The sequence below is a fragment of the Thunnus albacares genome, chromosome 6 (assembly GCF_914725855.1).
Source record: "Thunnus albacares chromosome 6, fThuAlb1.1, whole genome shotgun sequence".
Classification (NCBI taxonomy): Eukaryota; Metazoa; Chordata; class Actinopteri; order Scombriformes; family Scombridae; genus Thunnus; species Thunnus albacares.
This window is the reverse complement of record NC_058111.1, coordinates 18,620,035-18,639,198: the sequence shown is the minus strand read 5'-3', so window position 1 is coordinate 18,639,198 and position 19,164 is coordinate 18,620,035. Positions and strand designations below refer to the sequence as shown.

At 42.1% G+C, this 19,164-nt stretch overlaps 2 protein-coding genes across 2 annotated transcripts; one reads left to right on the top strand and one right to left on the bottom strand.

The window, feature by feature from the left end:
• The first annotated feature begins 253 nt into the window (after positions 1-253).
• On the top strand, positions 254-5,236 carry vtna (vitronectin a). Its single transcript, XM_044354610.1, has 8 exons — positions 254-341; positions 1,607-1,726; positions 1,826-2,287; positions 2,377-2,516; positions 2,595-2,751; positions 2,864-3,016; positions 3,111-3,659; positions 4,573-5,236. The coding sequence occupies exons 1-8, from the start codon at positions 284-286 to the stop codon at positions 4,692-4,694; spliced, it is 1,761 nt and encodes a 586-aa protein (XP_044210545.1). The 5' UTR covers positions 254-283; the 3' UTR covers positions 4,695-5,236.
• Positions 5,237-5,564: 328 nt separating this feature from the next.
• Positions 5,565-19,162, bottom strand: scarf1 (scavenger receptor class F, member 1). Its single transcript, XM_044354609.1, has 11 exons — positions 18,869-19,162; positions 18,450-18,511; positions 16,755-16,856; positions 13,653-14,193; positions 13,336-13,554; positions 11,650-11,778; positions 10,049-10,155; positions 9,762-9,873; positions 8,549-8,673; positions 7,394-7,531; positions 5,565-7,244 (listed from the first exon to the last, which is right to left on the bottom strand). The coding sequence occupies exons 1-11, from the start codon at positions 18,967-18,969 to the stop codon at positions 6,127-6,129; spliced, it is 2,754 nt and encodes a 917-aa protein (XP_044210544.1). The 5' UTR covers positions 18,970-19,162; the 3' UTR covers positions 5,565-6,126.
• Positions 19,163-19,164: the final 2 nt, after the last annotated feature.

Below are 19,164 nucleotides of genomic sequence, written 5' to 3'. Positions count from 1 at the left end.
GTTGCTGACTGAGTTGTATTATTGCCACAGCAGAGAGAAAAATCACTGCTCTGTGATCACAGAATGACCCATAAAAGTGCAAAAAACACAGTGGCTTAAACTTTTTGTTTTGTATCGATCTCTTCTCTCTCTGTGTCTCTGTTTGTTTGCTCAAGTAGAAAAGATTCACAAATGAGGTTAAAGCAAACAAGGAAGTGGGGTGACTGACACATGTTTCCAATGATTGGGAGCGCATGGTCCACCATTACTGTCTCATTCTGTCCTCTCACACAGTAGAGGAAACATGAGGCTGTGGGCCGCCCTGCTGCTCGCTCTGATCGCTGAGACTTTGGCTGCAGATGGTAAGTACACAAATAAAAACATTTTTAAAGGTCAGAAAGGATTTGTAGCTGGAACATGTTGGATGGTTGCTGGTCGTTAAGGTTTCATGTGTAAGTATAGTATTATAATGTTACAGTAAGGGATGATCATCACCAAAACAGCGTCAACAGTTGAAGTCAGAAGTTTACATACACTTAGGTCGAAATCATTAAAACTCATTTTTTAACCACTCCACAGATTTCATGTTAACAAACTATAGTTTTAGGACGTCGGTCAGGACATCTACTTTGTGCATGACACAAGTAATTTTTCCAACAATTGTTTACAGACAGATTATTTCATTTATAATTCACTATATCATAACACCGGTGGGTCAGAAGTTTACATACAGTAAGTTTACTGCCTTTAAACAGCTTGGAAAATTACAGAAAATTATGTCATGGCTTTAGAAGCTTCTGAAGCTAATTAACATCATGTGAGTCAATTGAAGGTGTGCCTGTGGATGTATTTTAAGGCTTATCTTCAAATTCAGTGCCTCTTTGCTTGACATTATGGGAAAATCAAAAGTAAGCTGCCAAAATCTTCATAAAAAAGCCAGACTACAGTTTGCAACTGCACATGGGGACAAAGATCTTACTTTTTGGAGAAATATCCTCTGGTCTGTTTGACTATAATGACCATTGTTATGTTTGAAAGAAAAAGGAGACTTGCAAGTTGAAGAACACCATCACAACTGTGAAGCACGGGGGTAGCAGCATCATGTTGTGGGGGTGCTTTGCTGCAGGAGGGACTGGTGCACTTCACAAAATAGAAGGCATCATGAGGAAGGACAATTATGTGGCTATATTGAAGCAACATCTCAAGACATCAGCCAGGAAGTTAAAGCTTGGTCACAAATGGGTCTTCCAAATGGACAATGATCCAAAGCTTACTTCCAAAGTTGTGGAAAAAATGGCTTAATAAGGACAACAAAGTCACGGCAGTGGAGTGTCCATCACAAAGCCCCGACCTCAATCCAATAGTGGGAAGAACTGAAAAAGTGTGAGTGAGCAAGGAGGCCTACAAACCTGACTCAGTTACACCCATTCCGTCAGGAGGAGAAGGCCAAAATCCAGCAATTTATTGTGAGAAGCTTGTGGAAAGCTGCCTGAAGCACAGAGCACTTTTCTGTATGTGACCTCCACAAAGACCCAGCAGTGCTTCTACTCCATTGTCTTCACGTTCAGCATCTATGTTGTGTTTCCACTGATCATTTTCTCTTTAATGTTGTCATTTCTATCTAAAGAGTCCTGTATGGGTCGCTGTGAGAATGGCTTTGACTCCAAGAAGACGTGCCAGTGTGACTCAATGTGCAAGTATTACAAGAGCTGCTGCTCCGACTTTGACGTCACCTGTGGCATGATGAGTAAGAAACCTCTCTGCTAGTTGATTTAAAATCTATTCAGTAATATTGTGGGCTAGTGAAAATTATAAATTGATATTACTTTTTTTTTTCTCCCTTCAGCTCGCGGAGATACATTTGTGTTTGCAGAGGATGACGATGACAGTGAGCAGTTGGACAGTATCACTGCAACCCCTAGACATTCGGCACATGACCAGTCTTTTCCTGTTACCAGTCGTCAGGTCAAGCCCCCTGTTCTGAGTCGTCTGGTTAAGCCCACACCGCCACCCATCTCAGACTTTGCTCACAGAGCAACACAACGTCCAGAAAGCACACTAGAAATGACCAAACCTCCGCAAGTGTTAGATACAACAATTCAAAGAGTCCCCCACACAGTCCCACCCACACCGCAGGTGGTCCCCATCACAACCAAAGCCCCTGAGATTGACACGGCAGCTGAGACGACCACCGCTCTGCTCACAGAGGCCACCACTGAAGCCCCTGACCCGGACGCTGAGACTTGCAGTAACAGGCCTTTTGACTCCTTCATGCAGCTAAAAAATGGCTCCATCTATGCCTTTAGAGGTGGGAAATTTTTACATTTGACAAACTTTCTTGTTGTAGAGGAATTGCATTGATGGTAACGTGGGTGTTTTCTCTTTGGTGTTTTTTAGGGGACTACTTTTTTGAACTGGACCAGAAGACAGTGCTCCCTGGTTATCCGAAGCTCATAAAAGATGTGTGGGGCATCAGAGGGCCTATTGATGCCGCCTTCACACGTGTCAACTGCCAGGGGAAGACCTATATCTTCAAGGTGGGGATAGAAATTAAATCTCTGACTTCTGTTGTGATGATAATGTAAATGCTTAAATGAGTCAAAATCTTTCGACAGGGAAACAAGTACTGGAGGTTTGACAATGGCGTGCTGGATGATGACTATCCTCGAGATATCAGTGTGGGTTTTGACAAGATTCCTGATCATGTGGATGCAGCGTTTGCCCTCCCTGCTTCCAATCACCATGGAAAAGAGAAGGTGTATTTTTTCAAAGGTGCAACCAGATTTTAAGCTATTTATGTATACATTCAGTCATTTCTTTCATCATACACCTTACATAAAGTTACTTCAATGTTGAGATATTTTAATTTCTCCATTTTTACCAGGTGATCAGTATTATCTGTATGAGTTTTTGCACCAGCCATCCCATGAGGAGTGTATCAGACTGTCCGAGAGTTCTCCATCCATACTGTTCAGACGCTACACTGACCTATACTACAACAACTATGAGCGTTTTTTCAGTGAGCTCTTCTCTGACTGTGAGTTCTGCTGTTATGGATCATTTGTGCTTCTTTTGGGTAAGGGGCAGGTGTTAAAATGTTTGCATCTTAATTTGTTTTTAACCTTCTTTAGTGCCTCAGCATCACGACAAACACCACTTCATTAACAAGGACTGGAAGGGCCTCAAATCTCCAGTAGACGCTGCCATGGCCGGCAGAATCTACGTCTCACCCTGGAGCTCAGTGCCAGACCGCAACGACCAGCCTGACCAGCAGTGGGGTCAACAACAAGGCCAACAGTGGAACCAGCAGTACGGACAGCAGTGGAACCAGCAGTACGGACAACAGTGGAACCAGCAGTGGGGTCGCAGGAGACAAAGCCGTTCACCCTTCTGGGGCTCCATGGCTGGGCAGGGGATGAACATGGGCCGGGACTTTGCTGAAAGGGGGATGGAAATGGGTCTGAGAATGGCAGAGAGGAGGATGGAATTGGAGGAGAGGCTTGGACGAGACTGGAGCAGACGGTGGGATCAAGACTGGGATCAGGACAGACGGAGAGACGGTTACCGCCAGAACAACAGAGGCAACTATGACTCCAGAGACAACCGCAGAGATGACAGGTCATTCTTCGATCTGACCCCAAGGAATCTGCCCATGCAGAGTGTCTACTTCTTTAAAGGAGGTAACAGCAGAGAAAAACATTATATACAATATGAGCTGCTGCTAGCAATTATACCCTTTATCAATTTATCTATTGATTAGTTGTACAATCAATTAATTGCGTAGTCTATAAAATGTCCGAAATTAGTGGAAAATCCTCATTTCAAGATCTCCAAATTGCTTGTTTTATCTGATCAACACTCCAAATGCCACAGTTATTTATTTAACAGTGATATACAACTGAGAAGAGAAGCAAATCCTCACCTTTGTTAAAGTCAAACCACTGAATATTTGGTGGTTTAAATGACAAACAATTAACGAATTCTCAAACTTGTTGTTGTTATCTATTGATTGACTAACATATCCCAACAGTCTTACCCATTGGCACGCTGCCAGAGCTTCATGAGATTGATGAATGCCAACATACTAATCATTCATTTCACCAAAACATCAAGTGTATTTCCCTGGTCTTCATGGTCCTCCTCAGCATGGATGGAAACTACATTTGCTGAATGAAATGTGAAGAATGAAATCCAATCATCAAAATATTCTTTGTTCAAATTAACATGGACAGAAAAGAGCGACAGACAGGGTGATGAAAGAAAACCTCTGTGAGTTGAGTTACAGACGCAAAGAGGAGGAGGCTTTTTTATAACTAGTTTCACATGCTGTGTGTTTGTCCACATGACAAAGAAACACAAAATCACTGCAGTTCCCCTTCACACTCACTTCTTCTTCTTGTGTACCTTTTAAGTATTTCTGCTTGACACATTTTTAGTGATACACAGTACTGTTATCTGCTTTATGTGTTTTGGTGAACCACAGTGATGAAATTTATAAACTATTACGTGTTATAAAGCAGCATTGAAGCACATTGAGTCTATGCCTGTCATATGAAATGTGCTATATAAATAAACTGTTTATGTGTTTTCCAGCTAAGTACTACAGAGTGGACCTCAGCACCAAGAGAGTTGACCACGCCGTGCCACCATATCCCAGATCCATCGCCCAGTACTGGCTCGGCTGCTCCGACACCACTGGAGCAGAGAAGAAGTAGTTTCAAATATTTTAGGTATTTAAATATAATCATTTGGACAAAATTTGTACATAACAGATCATTCTTTTTGGCTCAAACAGGCTGCTGTTGGCTGTTTAAAGTGTGTCTCACTAGCTCAGTGTAAGACATAACCAGCTACTGGTCAACATAAGCAAATATTGAAGATCAATAAAAGTCTGCACACTGCTGCTCAGCAATGTAGTCGGCCTTATCGTGGCCAAAGTTCAGATGGTTGATATTCTGCAGAGTTTTCTCCTTTGTACTCAACATCAGCTGACCTACTTTAGTAAATGCAACTAGATCAAGATGTGCAAAAGCTTCAGGGAAAATAAAACAGTTTTAAATCACATTTTCTAAACTTGCAAGTAGCAGGTCAGTTTTAGGCTACATTATGTTAGAGACGCCATGTCTGTGTTGTGTCTTCACAGTTCTGTGGTGCCATATAATTGTATCTAGAGAGTTCTTTACTGGAATGAAGAGAAAATGTTTATTTTCTCACTATTGATCATGAACATCACATTATATACAGTGTATAAGAAAAATAAAGACAAGGTTGTTATTGGTTTCTTGCCAGATGGTCATACACATTTTTAAATGAGTAAGGAAAGTAAATAAATTTCCTAAATTGCAGTAATGTGGATTTCACCTAATAGCAGCAATATGTGACTTTCACAGCAGAGGTCTTGTTTGACAGTAGGCTGAGGACACATTGTTTTGCTCTCTGATCGTCTACACAGACTTAGTCACTATTCGTTTTATATTCACAATCTATCTGTTCTCACTTGTGTTTTCACCTGTGACAAATAAAAACATCAGTACAGCAGCAAATTTTATTCTCATGCTTAAATTAGATCTGTTTTTGCTTGAATCAAGAACACAGTTCATCATCATTCTTCATAGCTGTAGTGATATTTGTGCCACTTGCTCTTCTCTTCCTAGAATAAAACACCACTCTGCACTCTTCTGACACAGGAAGTAGACCGAGTGCAAAGACCAAGCCCTGATTTTACTGTTCTTGTTTGTATGCAGTTAATACAACACGCCACACCTGAGCAAATAAAAACAACTCTCATTTACTTGTCCAAATATTCAATGTTCAGCTGCCAACACTGAATGCTACAAGGGGAAATTACCCAAATATCACACCTGATATTCTGTAGTTTTTTGCCCCATTTACCATGTGTTTCTTGTGCTTTCCTTAGAATTTAGGCTAAACGTGAAGGTCATTTTGTGATCACAAATACTGCATAAATGTCACATATATATATACTACAGTATATTACATTTTTTCCCTTTGTGGCTGTTATGGTGATGCCTACAGAATAATAAAAAGTACAGTACAGGTGTACTTGGATCAGACCTGCTGATGACGTGGTTTGTCCGAGGTTATGAGTGTTTGATCATGATGTTTTCTTTGTTCATCAAGGTCTTTTTATTTTTTGATCATGACATTTTCATAGCAGGGTTCATCATTCACACTGACCACTGCGCCTTCATTGGCGATAACTTCAGTGAGACTCACAGCGTCCCCTGCTGGTCCGACAGTCAGGTAACCACTTTCACTTATATTGGGGTCGTCACCCTGCCCTCTGTCTCCCTCAGTCCTCGGCTCTGACCCCGAGTCAGCTGTAGCCACCTCTGGCACGCTCTTCAAAATGGATGACAAAGGCCTTTTAGGAGGGCCACTCTCTGTTGATGCAGCGCCGTTAGCACCCGCTGTGTCAGGGGAGTTGAGAGAAGCATGTTTCCTCCTGATGGGTTTACATATGCCAACTTCTCCTCCAGAAGGCCCTTCCTGCTCCCACACACTCGCCCGAGCTCCAAGCTTCCTCCTGGGTGGTTTGGTGATCCCTTCAGCACCCTTGGGTTTGGGCCTGCCAGGATCCTGCTCCCTTTGTCTCTGGAGGCTTCCAAGTCGCCGTAGCATAGCCTGGACGGGGCCTTCTGAGCTCGACTCTACCTTCGATACGGGCCGACCCGCCTTACCCACCGTCACATACACTGTGGTGACCTTATTTGCATCAGAGGTAGTTGACACCTGGTTCCCTTTGTGAGCAGCAGTGTTGGACATAGTCCGTCTTCGTCCTGATGCCCCAGGGACCTGCAGGGTGGAGCGGGACGGGGTGTTTGAGTTTCTGTCTACTTCCTGTTCCCCTGCCTCACAGCCTGATTCCTGGTTGTCTGTCGCCTGCACATCCACCCCATCCTCCCTCTCCTCACCCTCAGCCCCATCTCCCTCCCCAGGTCTAGCTGCACCTCCCTGACTTTGTAGGGCAGAGAGCATCAAAACCCCCCAGGTAGACTTGGATTTGTTGCGAGGGTGTCCAGAAAGAGCGCTGGGGTCCTGAGTCGAGCCACGCCTCTCCTTGGGGCTGAAGCGGGTGCCCTCAGCAAAAGAGACAGACGGCCGTTTGGATTTGGCAATGCTGGAAGTGCGGGGGATGTTGAAAGGTGAGGTTATGTCCTCACTGCTGAAGCCTGATGGGTCCAGGAACATGTTACACTTGGAGCTCATCTCCTGGAACTCGCCGCCCGCCACTGCCGGGATGTCTGTTAAACAGAGAGAAAAAGTAAAACATACGAAGACACAGATGAAAGTGCAAAACTGAATCAACAGAATATCAAAGGCAATGAACCATAGCAGTTCTGCTCATCACCAAAAGAGGGCAACGTAGAGTTACATGAATCTCTGTTGCTACCTTCTCTCGGAGGGACACAGTAGAGCGCCTCTTCCTCCTCCTCATCAGTGTCGAAGGACGACCCTTCAGTCACCCAGCCAGTGGAGGGAGGCTCAATGAAGCTGTGGTTGAAGGTCAGCTCCGGGTCATGGTGAGATACTGTGTGTGACATGAAAACACAGATCACATGACATAAATGATAAATGTCAGTCAAATCTGTGTAAGAGAGGGTTTACGGTTTTAAGGGGCATTTCTCAGAAGCTAAGAGCCCTTTCATTCATTTCTTTTCATTTGTAATTAGACATGATAAAGATTTCTTTGCAGTTTGATGGAATAATTATAAATTAAAGGTGCAGTGTGTAAGATTTAGTGGCATCTAGCAGAACTGACTTGACAGAAATGGAATATAATATTCATAAGTATGTTTTCATTAGTGTATAATCACCTGAAAATAAGAATTGTTGTGTTTTCATAACCCTAGACTGAGCTCTTTTTATCTACATAGGTAGCGGAGCCCGCCGTGTTGCACCACCATGTTTCTACAGTAGCCCAGAATGGACAAACCAAACAGTTCTTCTAGAGAGAGCCTTTTGTGTTTTTTGCGAGTTTCACAGCCACCATACATTCTCCTAATCACATGTAAGGGGAGGGGTATTCAGTTGGTTGCAATCTGCAACCTCACCACTAGATGCCACTAAATCCTTCACACTGCACCTTTAAGTTGGTTGTCAAATATTGAAAGGTCAGTCCATGTAATCCGATATGTAGTGAAGAAGTTTGAAAACGGAAAAGAAAGTTCAGCAGTTTGTAGTTTTAGTTTCATTGTCTTGGAGATATCCCTCCTTCAAATAACAGTATTTTACCAATCCAAGCATAGAGGAGGGACCTTTCTGGATTAACAAAGGAGTCATTAATTGATCAATCATGTAGGCTTTTCAAAAACTTGAAATGTAAAAGAAATGAAGATTTAAAAGCAAAATATCACTGAGAAACAACTGATTAAGTGCACTATGTCCACCTTCGTTGGGTGAATAAAGAGTTTAAATAAACCTCATGAAATTCATGATGAAGTCTGTCCAGCCTTGTCCATTCATATATCCACAATGGCTGTAGTTGTGGTGTTTGTACACAATCCTTAAATTACAACACTGTTAATTATTGTGCTGTCAAACTGACCAGTCACACGAGGCAGGCCCGAGGACCAATCAGAGATACAGGGGAGGGCAGCACCAATGTTTGCCAGGACGCTGTAGACGTGATATTTCATCCGAACAGACCAACCTCCATCAGCCACAGCCGCCCTGGAAAAAAGGAGGTTGAGAATGGTTGATTTTGTGTGCAGTTGACTCTCACTAAATCATATTGTAGGAAACTGAATGTATTTCTGCCACCTGAAGTGTCCTAATAATTGAAATACATTGAAATTCACACCATTTAGCTTTTTTTAGAGATATTTGACATGAAGCCATAGAAAAGAATTAGACACAGGGACACAAGGTAACAACATTTCACGGGACCTTGTTTTGCTTTGTTTTCTCATTTAGAAAAGCTTATTGTGCCATGCAAAAATGATAAAAAGTAAAAAGTATAAAAAGGAAAAAACGTTCAACTATCAAACTACCAGAATAAGCAGAACAGCATGATGCATGGTGGAGGTTCGGCATTTTCTGATTTAATCTAACTTGTTCCAAAAATAAAATTAAAGCCCATGTAATTTTAAAAACATATGTAAAAGAGGATGCTTGTGATGACATTCCCAGCTTGTTCAGGATTTTGACACTTATATAAATGTTGTGAACAACGTGCAGAAACATCTAAATAAATGGATTCACTTCCAAATTAAAGCAAGTATTTTCACTCTTCACACCTGGTTTTTCGCTGGCTTGGCAAACATCATGAAACTCCCCAGAACGAGACAAATCTCATAAAAACTAACTTAACACAGGAATAACATGAAGGAATTATGGTTTCACCTACAGACCGTCCTGTGATGTCTCCTCTAGACCATCAGCCCACATTCAACACAAACACGCCTCACGTCACAACCTATGATATATAAGAGTCTGTGCTTTTAGTCATGTTTAGTTAAAATATGACATTTGACTCAAGCAGAGAAGATGTACTTTCGATAGCGACGAGTAATCCAAGCAAAAACTAGAGAGTTAATTCTTCCAGATTCTGGGTTCTGTTTGCTACATCAAAAAGTTTTTGCTCTGTTCTGGAGCTCAAGCAGAAATGTTATCAACATAACTAACAGTTTAATATGGAAGTGAGTAATGTAGCAAAGGCCAAACTATATCCAGTTCAGTTCGAGGCAGTCCAGTAGTGTTTGGACATATACACAATGCTAAAAGGAGATAATGTCCAGAGAGGGAAGTGAGGTACAGACCTGTCTTTCTCATCGATGGGGCGTCCTCCACAACACAGACAGCAGCAGAGTACAGCTACCAGCAGCAGGAGCAAGGGAACCAGTATACCTGCTAGCAGAGCGCCTCGGCCACCTGACACACACACACATACACACACACACACACACACACACACACACACACACACACACACACACACACACACACACATATAGTATGTACTGTGTATGCACATCAAAAAACAGACATTTCAAGTGCATGTACCACAGGTATAAAGAGATGCGTTTGGATGGATGGTCAGACATACTGTTGGGGCAGGCACCAGTGACTGGTTGGCAGCTGACCCCTTCACCACAGTCACAGGCAGAGGAACAGTTGAGGCCGAACTGCAGCGCAGGGCAGCTGTTGTTACAACTGGAGAAGGACAGAGAATCACGTAATTACATCTCTGCAGCAAAGAAAACAGCCTGCGTGTGAAGGCTGAATCATGATCTATTTTAGTACTCAGTGAAAATACAATCATGACACAGTAACAGAGAGAAGTTTAAAGGGAACATACTGGAGGTTTTGCACAGGTATTTTTGCTTTTATTTGACAGTTTAAAAGTGAAGAGCAACTAATATATGGGTTTTTTTCTCCATCTTTATTCAAGAGTGTGGTCTTTCATTTTGAGAGCAGGATTTATCAATTTCACGTTCAGATTTTTCCCCCAAAGCCCGGCTCTCGCAATCAAATAGTCCCTGATTGTCCTTAGATTTGCTCTGCTTCTGCTCAAACTGTATGCTTGCACTCAGGTATATTGTTGAATCCTCCAGTCAATAGAAGGTCAGGTGTAGTGTTGACCCTGCGTCTTGGCCTTCTATTGGTTGGGGAATTTTTGACAGGGTTGTTGCACAAAAAATCTGCGAGCAGAGCAGAAATCTGAGAGCAGAAGTTTCACGAGTGCACAGAAGCAGCCTGAGTGTGAGGAGAAGGGCTGAAGCTGAAGCTGGAGCAGGAAATCTGTGCAAGCAACAATAAATCTGAGTGCAAGCATAGAGTTTGAGCAGAAGCAGAGCGAATCTAAGCAAAGCAGGCACTATTTAAGTACAAGGGCAGGGTTTCAAGGGAAAGAATTACAAAACTGAACGTGAAATCAATAAATCATGCTCTCAAATTGAAAGACTACACTCTTGAATAAAGATAGGAAAAAAGAACCATACTAATACTAATTTCATATGCCCTACAGTGCTGCAAGCAACTTTAAAAAGCAAACTGTGAGTTGCTGTTGTCGTGTTTCAAAATAACCTCTTATTCAAGTTCAGAGAAGCTCCAGCATGTTATTTAAGAGTCAGCTGATGAGCAACAAGAAACCAAAAAACTGGGTTTGATTTTTTTTTTTTTAAGTCAACTGTCAAATCTCAGGCGCAGAGCTACCATGAACGCATCATGAATAGCAACTGCATAACAATATGGCGGTAAAAAATAAATAAAGGTGACAATGACCAGTTTCAAGCTATTCAAGTCTCTGTTAGGTGGTTTTTATATGAAGACTGATTTTGGTAAATGATCAACAGTAATGTAAAGTCCATTATAGTGGTTAAAATATGCAAAACTGTTAAAAACAGTATATTGTATGCATCAGTAGGGGGTAAACAGTCTAGGATTCATGTGTATTACATTTTTAAAGCAGTATTTCACTTCAATCATGATACACATAATACACATTTATCATGCTTTTGCCATTTTCAGCACATGATAAAACAATATTGCTTTGGTTTCTCTTGCTTGTGTAACTATCAAAAGAATAATTCTCTCAATTAAGTGTATAGTGATGTGATGAATGTGACTACAGGTGGCCTGAGTGTGTGTGTGTTTTCAGTGAAACTATATCCCTGTCCAAAGAGAAACATTAAGTTTGTGGCTCACCTCTCTCCCTGAAAGCCTGGCTGACAGACACATCTTCCTGTCACATGATGACAGTCACCATGGAAACATGGGCCACACGGGAAGTGGCAGGCGTCTCCGTATGTCCTGTCAGAGCAGGCCTCCTCACACCTGGCAAGTGATGACCGGGAACACAAATGTGTTTTTGTTACTGATGAGGACATCTCATTGATCTACATTCATTTTCTAACCATCTGTCTTCATTGCATCTATATCAGTTATTCATTCTGTGCATATTGTCCCAAACACTGGATATCCCAGGCATAAACAAAGGATTGTCGGTCCTCAACGCCCTCATTTACACAGTCCATAATAAGCATGCTCGCTCTTGAGGCTGGCTATTTTAGGAATGTGACAAGCAAAGACGTCATCAAGGATAATTTTCATGCTCCTTTTCAACTTATGACCCTCACCAAAGGCTACAAGGACCGTACAATTGATTTCACATGTACCAGCACATTCACTGCAAATCACATAATCATGTCACTATGTTTTCCACTTTGTCTAAAGCATAGTGTAAGCTTTGTGGAGATGGAGATGTTATCATCACATGACAATGCAGTTGTGAGCAGCTACTGATTTGATAATTCTTCCTTGGTAGCAGGCTCAGCTTCTTGTAGGAAAACTCTGCCACATCATCCTTTCTTTTCTGGGTTTGATGTTTTGACTACAAGGCTGGTCAGTGAAAGTGACTTTGCCAGCTAATTCTCAGATGTTGGGACTTCCCATGAACAGCTGTATGCACTTAACCGTGTTAAAGTGCCACAGACTGTCCGCACTGAAATACGTTTCAAGTCTCTGCAAGTTCATTTTCATATCATGGTGAAATAAATAGAAACCAATAGCTGATTGAGAAGTATATAAGCATGCTAATATCTCATGGCAGAAGTTGTCAAACTTGGGGTTGGGGCCCCTTACAGGTTCACTTGGTATGCAGACAGGTCACAAGACACTTTCAAGTTTTATAAAGGGTTGTGATATTTCTTTGATGTCTTTTAATAACTATATGGATAGAAAGAATGTGCTCATTTCCTCCACTCCCTTTTGTCCTTGTTATTTCTAGCTGGCTGCTAATAAAAGTATCAAAACTATGTTTTAATAAAACAAATTATGTAGGTTGTAATTATTTGAACATCATTTTTAAAATACTCGATTCAGAAATTCCTCCATGCTTTTCAAAAATAGAGACTAAAAGCAACTCTTACTCAGACTAAAATGATAGCTCACTGGAATTAAAATAGACAGAAAAGTTGAGAAACTGTTTTTTGTGTACTTTGGAAAATGGTTAACAGTGATGTTAAGTAACTTAAAAGTGATTTATGTTAATATAAGTTTAGAGCTGTAACTAATGATTATTTTCATGATCGATTAATCATTTAGTCAATAGAATGCAACAAAATTGTCTCAGAGCCCGCCATGACATTTTCAATTTTGCTTGTTTCACCAGACTAACATCCCAAAACTAAGACATTGAGTTTACATTGTCATATATGTCAAAGAAAATCATCACAGTTGATAAGCTGGAATTATAAACATTTGGCATTTTTGCTTGAAAAATGACAGAAACAATTATCAGAATAGTTTCTGATTCATTTTCTTTTGATCAACTAATCGACTAATCGTTGCAGCTATATATAACAAACATGCTCATTTATACATCAGACACACCTGGGTCCCGTCCATCCAGGATCACACCTCCAACATTTCCCAGTTGTTGGGTCACAGGGCTCATTGTTCCTGCATCGTGGACACCTTTCCTTGCAGCCATCACCAAAGTAACCAGACGGACACGGGTGGTCGCATCGTGTACCGTTCCAGCCGGGCTCACAGGCAGCACACACACCATCAGTAGCGGAGCAGTGCTGGTTGTCTTTACAGTAACCACAACTAGGTTCAAGAGACAAGAGAGTTCATCATGGACAGAAACTCACAGGTGAGTCTACAAACAGATGTGTCAACGTTTACACCTGCGAACAGACACTCACCTCATTTTACATCCGCTGCCGTACTTCCCCGCTTCACAGGGCTGGTTGCAGAAGGCTCCTTTGTAGCCCAGGTGGCACAGACACTGGCCAGTGGCCGTGTCACAGCTGCTGTGTTTGAGGTCACAGTTACAATGCCGGTCACAGCTGGGCCCCCACCAGCCTGTCACACACTCACACACACCAGTCCGCTGGTTGCACGGTGACATGTAGCAGTTGCAAGTGCCGGAGCATTTCAGCGCCCAGTGCCCCTGTTTGCACTGGCACCGGCCTGTCAGCTGGTCACAGTCGGAGCCCATGGAGCCCCCGGTGACGCACTGGCACGGCTTGGAACAGGTTGGCGTCCACCAGCCCTTGTCGCAGGTGCAGTCTCCGCTGATGGGGTTGCATTGACCGTGGCGGGCACATTTGCAGGCGTTTTGGCACAGCGGACCCCAGCGATTGGAGTTGCAGGTGCACTCGCCAGTGACGGCGTGACAGCGACCATGTGGGTGGCACTGGCACACCTGGCGACAGTCTGATGCCCAAAACTCAGGAGGACAACCTGGTCAATAAAATAAAAAAACACACAGGGAGTACATATAATACATAAAACTGTACAAAAACAAGAAATCACCTTTAATGCAATTTGTTATTAGTGACTCAGGTCTTTGTGGTTAAGTATTCAAATTCTGTACATTTTGCTGCCTATCCTGACTATAAAACCATGCAGATCAAATCAACATTGCAAACTAGAATAACCTGAATGGTAACTCAAAGTCCCCCTCTATTTAAAAAATGTATTTTGCTTGTTGTTAATTTACTTACATGTTATTGTTACTACAAATGTTTGAGCTTCACTGTGAGGGTGATGTATGTGCAGGGATTGTTTTCACATTCATCTGCTGGAGGGGGAAAGTTTCTCTGTGCTCACCTTTAGTTTAAGACTTGCACATGTGAGCAAGATTTGTGACATCACAACTAAACTTAGCACAGAAAGTAAGGAAATTTGTGTTTGGTAGATTATTTCTTTGTTGTAACAATGCTTCTTGGCAATAAATCTTATACTACTGGAAAGCCTGTTTATTTCCCTTTTAAATGGTGCCACATTTGTAAGGAACATGCATTTGTGGGATGAACAGCAGAGCTGAGTATGTGGATTGCACCCATGAAAAATTTGCCAAATTTTCTCTGCCAATGCCAAACAGCTTATTCTGCCATTGACTCTTGTTTGGTGTTTGGTGGATTGGATGATTGAAGTTTGAAGAAACAAGACATATTGGCAATTAAAACAATTTATTCATTTAACAAACAGGAGCCTCAGTAGCGTGTGGAAGAACCATACACAGCCACAACAGCCTGGCACCTTCTCCTCATACTGGTCACTAGCCTGGTCACACACTGCTGTGGGATGGCATCCCATTCTTCAACCAGCATTTGTCGCAAGTCAGCCAACGTGGTTGTGTTGATCACTCTGGCACGAACAGCACGCCCAAGCTGATCCCACAAGTGTTCAATGGGGTTGAGGTCAGGTCTGCTGGCAGGCCATTCCATCCTCTCCACTCCCAAATTCTGGAGGTAGTCTCTGATAAACCCCGCTCTGTGGGGGCGAGCGTTGTCATTTTGGAGGATAGAGTTCGGTCCCAGACTGTGGAGATATGGGATTGCTACTGGTTGCAGAATCTCATCTCGATATTTCTCTGCATTGAGATTGCCTCCAATGATGACAAACCTTGTTTTTCCAGTGAGGGAGTTGCCGCCCTACACCATCACACTGCCTCCACCAAAAGATGTTACTCTATTGGTGCAATCAGCATAGCGTTCTCCACGTCCTCTCCACACTTTGACCCTAAGATCCAACTGCCGTAGGCAGAATCTGGACTCATCGCTGAACATAATGTTCCTCCAAATGTTCAGGTTCCAGTGCACGTGTTGCCGACACCAGCGCAAACGGGCCTGTTGGTGTAGGGCAGTCATGGCAGGCCTCCTGACAGCCCTATGAGACCGGAGATTGGCTGCATGCAGTCTGTTCTGGATTGTCTGGGCAGAGAGCCATCGGCCATATCGTCCTGCAAACCTTGACTGCAAATCTGTAGAAGACAGCCTACGGTGCTGACAGGGTGAGAAACTGTCTTCTTGGGGTGTCGTCTTCCTGGGATGCCCACTTCATGGCCTGTCTCTGACATCTCCCATTATATGGAACTTGGCCTTCACTTTGGAGATGGTACTAGGGCTCACTCCAAATAATGCCGCAACTTGGTTTTGCGGAACACCAGCTTGAAGTTGCCCTATCGCACGGGCCCGATTCTTGGAGACTACTGACCACTGTAGCAGGGCCCATGCTCACGGGTGCTTCTGGCACCTGGGGGTACCAGAAGCTCAAAACAAGAGTCAATGGCAAAATAAGCTGTTTGGCATTGGCAGAGAAGATTTGGAAAATTTTTCAATCCACATACTCAGCTCTGCTGTTCATCCTACAAATGCATGTTCCTTACAAATGTGGCACCATTTAAAAGGGAAATAAACAGGCTTTCCAATGGTATAAGATTTATTGCCAAGAAGCATTGTTACAACAAAGAAATAATCTACCAAACACAAATTTCCTTACTTTTTGTGCTAAGTTTAGTTTGGAGCCAATATGCTGCTTACACAAGTGTGATGTGGAAACTTGAAGCCTCCAGTGCAAATACACTGAGAAGTTACTTAACAGTTAAACTTTTGAAATGAACAATATTTGCATATTCATAGATTCTGGATTTTTCAGTGAGGGAGAAAGAGCAGAAGTCATTTTAAGAATCTTTAACTTGATAATTGAACTTTTTTGTGGAAAAAACATCAGATACATATTAGCATTCAATGTCTTGAAACATATCTGGGGAGTATCTTTAAAAATGACCCAAGAGCTGTCTAAAATCATATATAATAAGAAATATCATTTGTAATAAACACACAAGTTTACAGTGTCATTTTGCAAAAATCTACTGACTATACTATCAATGGTATAGTCAGTTTTACACAATACAACCTGTGCAGTGTTCATCAGACTAGCTAGAATACTTTTTTTTTTTAAAAGGTTACATGAATCCACAGATGACCAAACAGCTCAAGTTGTTTATTGTCACTTACGTGTTTTACACTGAGCTCCATAGTAGCCAGGTGGGCAGCGACACACTCCAGGATACACACACAGCTCATCCTTCTGGCAGGCCTGCTCACCCTCACACACAGCTACACACACACACACACACACACACACACACACACACACACACACACACACACACACAAAGTCACTTTTGGGGTATTTACATACACTTACATTCATTTCCTTACCCTAACCATATCCATAGGCACCTGGTTATGTATTAAAACGGGGGAGCAAACTTCGAAAGATACATAATTGGTAGGGGGGGTCTTGTAATTTAAAACACATTTCCTGCATTTCTACACAACCTAACCTCTTGGATTAAGTCAAGAAACAGCCACCTGCACTAGTCTAGACTAGTTAGATTGAGGGTGCTATGAAAACCAGGAATGGATCAAGAACAGTATATAATTGGATGGATCGGGACAGGAAATGATTATTAGAAGAATGAAATAGAACTATTTCATATTTGAAATTATATTCATAAAAACATTATGTAGCCTAAAATGTTAGTAGGTTGTAGGCTACTGGGCCATCTTTGAGGTCAAACGAGGACAAATAATTTATATAAATGAAATAGTCTTACAACACATCACTGTATGATTTGTATAATTAAACCTGGTTAAACAATGTTAAACCTGAGAGTTGCTATTCTCAAAACTCACAAGGCCTTATTCAAAGTCTAAAAACTGCAACAAAGTACAAACAATTTGGATGAATGAAATGGCCTCACCACAACTATCTAATGCCAATCCCTCACACAGGTTCTAGTGGTAGCTGTTGTAGTTGTAATGTCATACTGGAATGAATAATCATAACTTCACTTCAACCTACATTATCTCAAATCAAGGACTATTTTAATGCGTAACTCAGAAGGTGATTTTTGCTCCTCAAGACTTAAAAAGGCCATTTTAGTTGAGGACGAGACCTTACTGCCCCTTATAATAAACTTGTATGAGAAAATGAGAGAATAATCATGATGATGAAAGCACAGCGCAGAGCACGGAGTGATGTGTCATAATATTTCAAAATAATTATGTCCAAAATCTGACGAAAACTGCAACTTAAGCAGAGTATTTTGCAGAAGTCTGAACAAGTTACTTTCCACTCCAGAACATTTGATTGTTTGTTAATTCAGACACTTTGGCACCGTGAGGAACGCTGTCTGTCTGTCTCACAACTTGTTGGCCTGAACCAACTCAAAGGGTGGTCTGAAAACGTAATAGACATAGGCTGCTTAAATATAATCACCTGATTGTGGAGACTGTATGATGGTAAGTTTATTTTTAAAAAGACAAAAAGAGGGATAGAAAAACCATAACTTTGCTCCCCCTAATTGAATAATGGGGATGCATTTGCTCCACTTACTCCATTGCTCAGGCACCTTTGACCATAACTACTACATGCCTAAACTTAACCCTTCCGCTAACCCTTACCACTGACTCAAGAATCAGCTTTTACCAATTGGGGCTTTTGTCCCCAATTGCACAAACCACCACCAATCAACTGGTCTTAAGTCTGGTGTGTGTCCCTGAAAGTGACTTAAGTCATATCACACATACACACACACATTCACACACACACAGCATACCAGTGGATAAGAAACCAGGAAAAACATGGAGGCAGTAAAACCATAATTCCTACAGATTGCTGTTTATTTGAATAGTGAAACTCACGTATGGTGCACTCTTTTCCTTCTTGATGCCATCCAGTGCAACAGACCAGGGTGGAGGGATCCCTGGATGTATATTAAAAAGTAAATTAGCCTGACAAATCTGAAACTTATCGGGAGGAATGAGGACTTACTGAACATCTTTTATCTGCCCAGAGAAATAAGCCAGGAAAAGATTTAAACATCCACAGAGCTGTCAAGCACACATTATACTTCTGTATGAAATGCAGAAGTATAATGTGAGAAACACATTGCTCAAAGGCACGACACTTTATCATAGGAATTGTTTTTATATCCTGATTTTCTTAATGGGTCCAGAGATGTAAAAATTTTTCTTTCACTAGCTTCTGTAACTGCTCTCATTACTTGACCAAACACTAAAAAGACAACAGGTGTGGGTGAAGGTTGAACATTGAAGTGTACCTGGGATTCTGGCAGACGTTCTTCCCAGCAGGGTCCAGTGTGTGTGAGGAGGACAGCGAGCAGCAGAGCAGAGCACTCAGAGCTCTGAGGAGAGGCTTCATCTCCACACCAGTGACCAAAGACCCAAAACCTGGGACCAAAGCTCTTCAATTCAATCAAGTTTATGTCCAACCGGTTCCTGACTCCTCTCGCTTCTTTCTTTCCTCTTAACTTCCACTCAGAGGGAGCACAATGAGAGCCAGTATCTCTCTTTCTGTCTACCCTCCACCCTTCCCTCCTTCCCCTTTTCTCTCTCT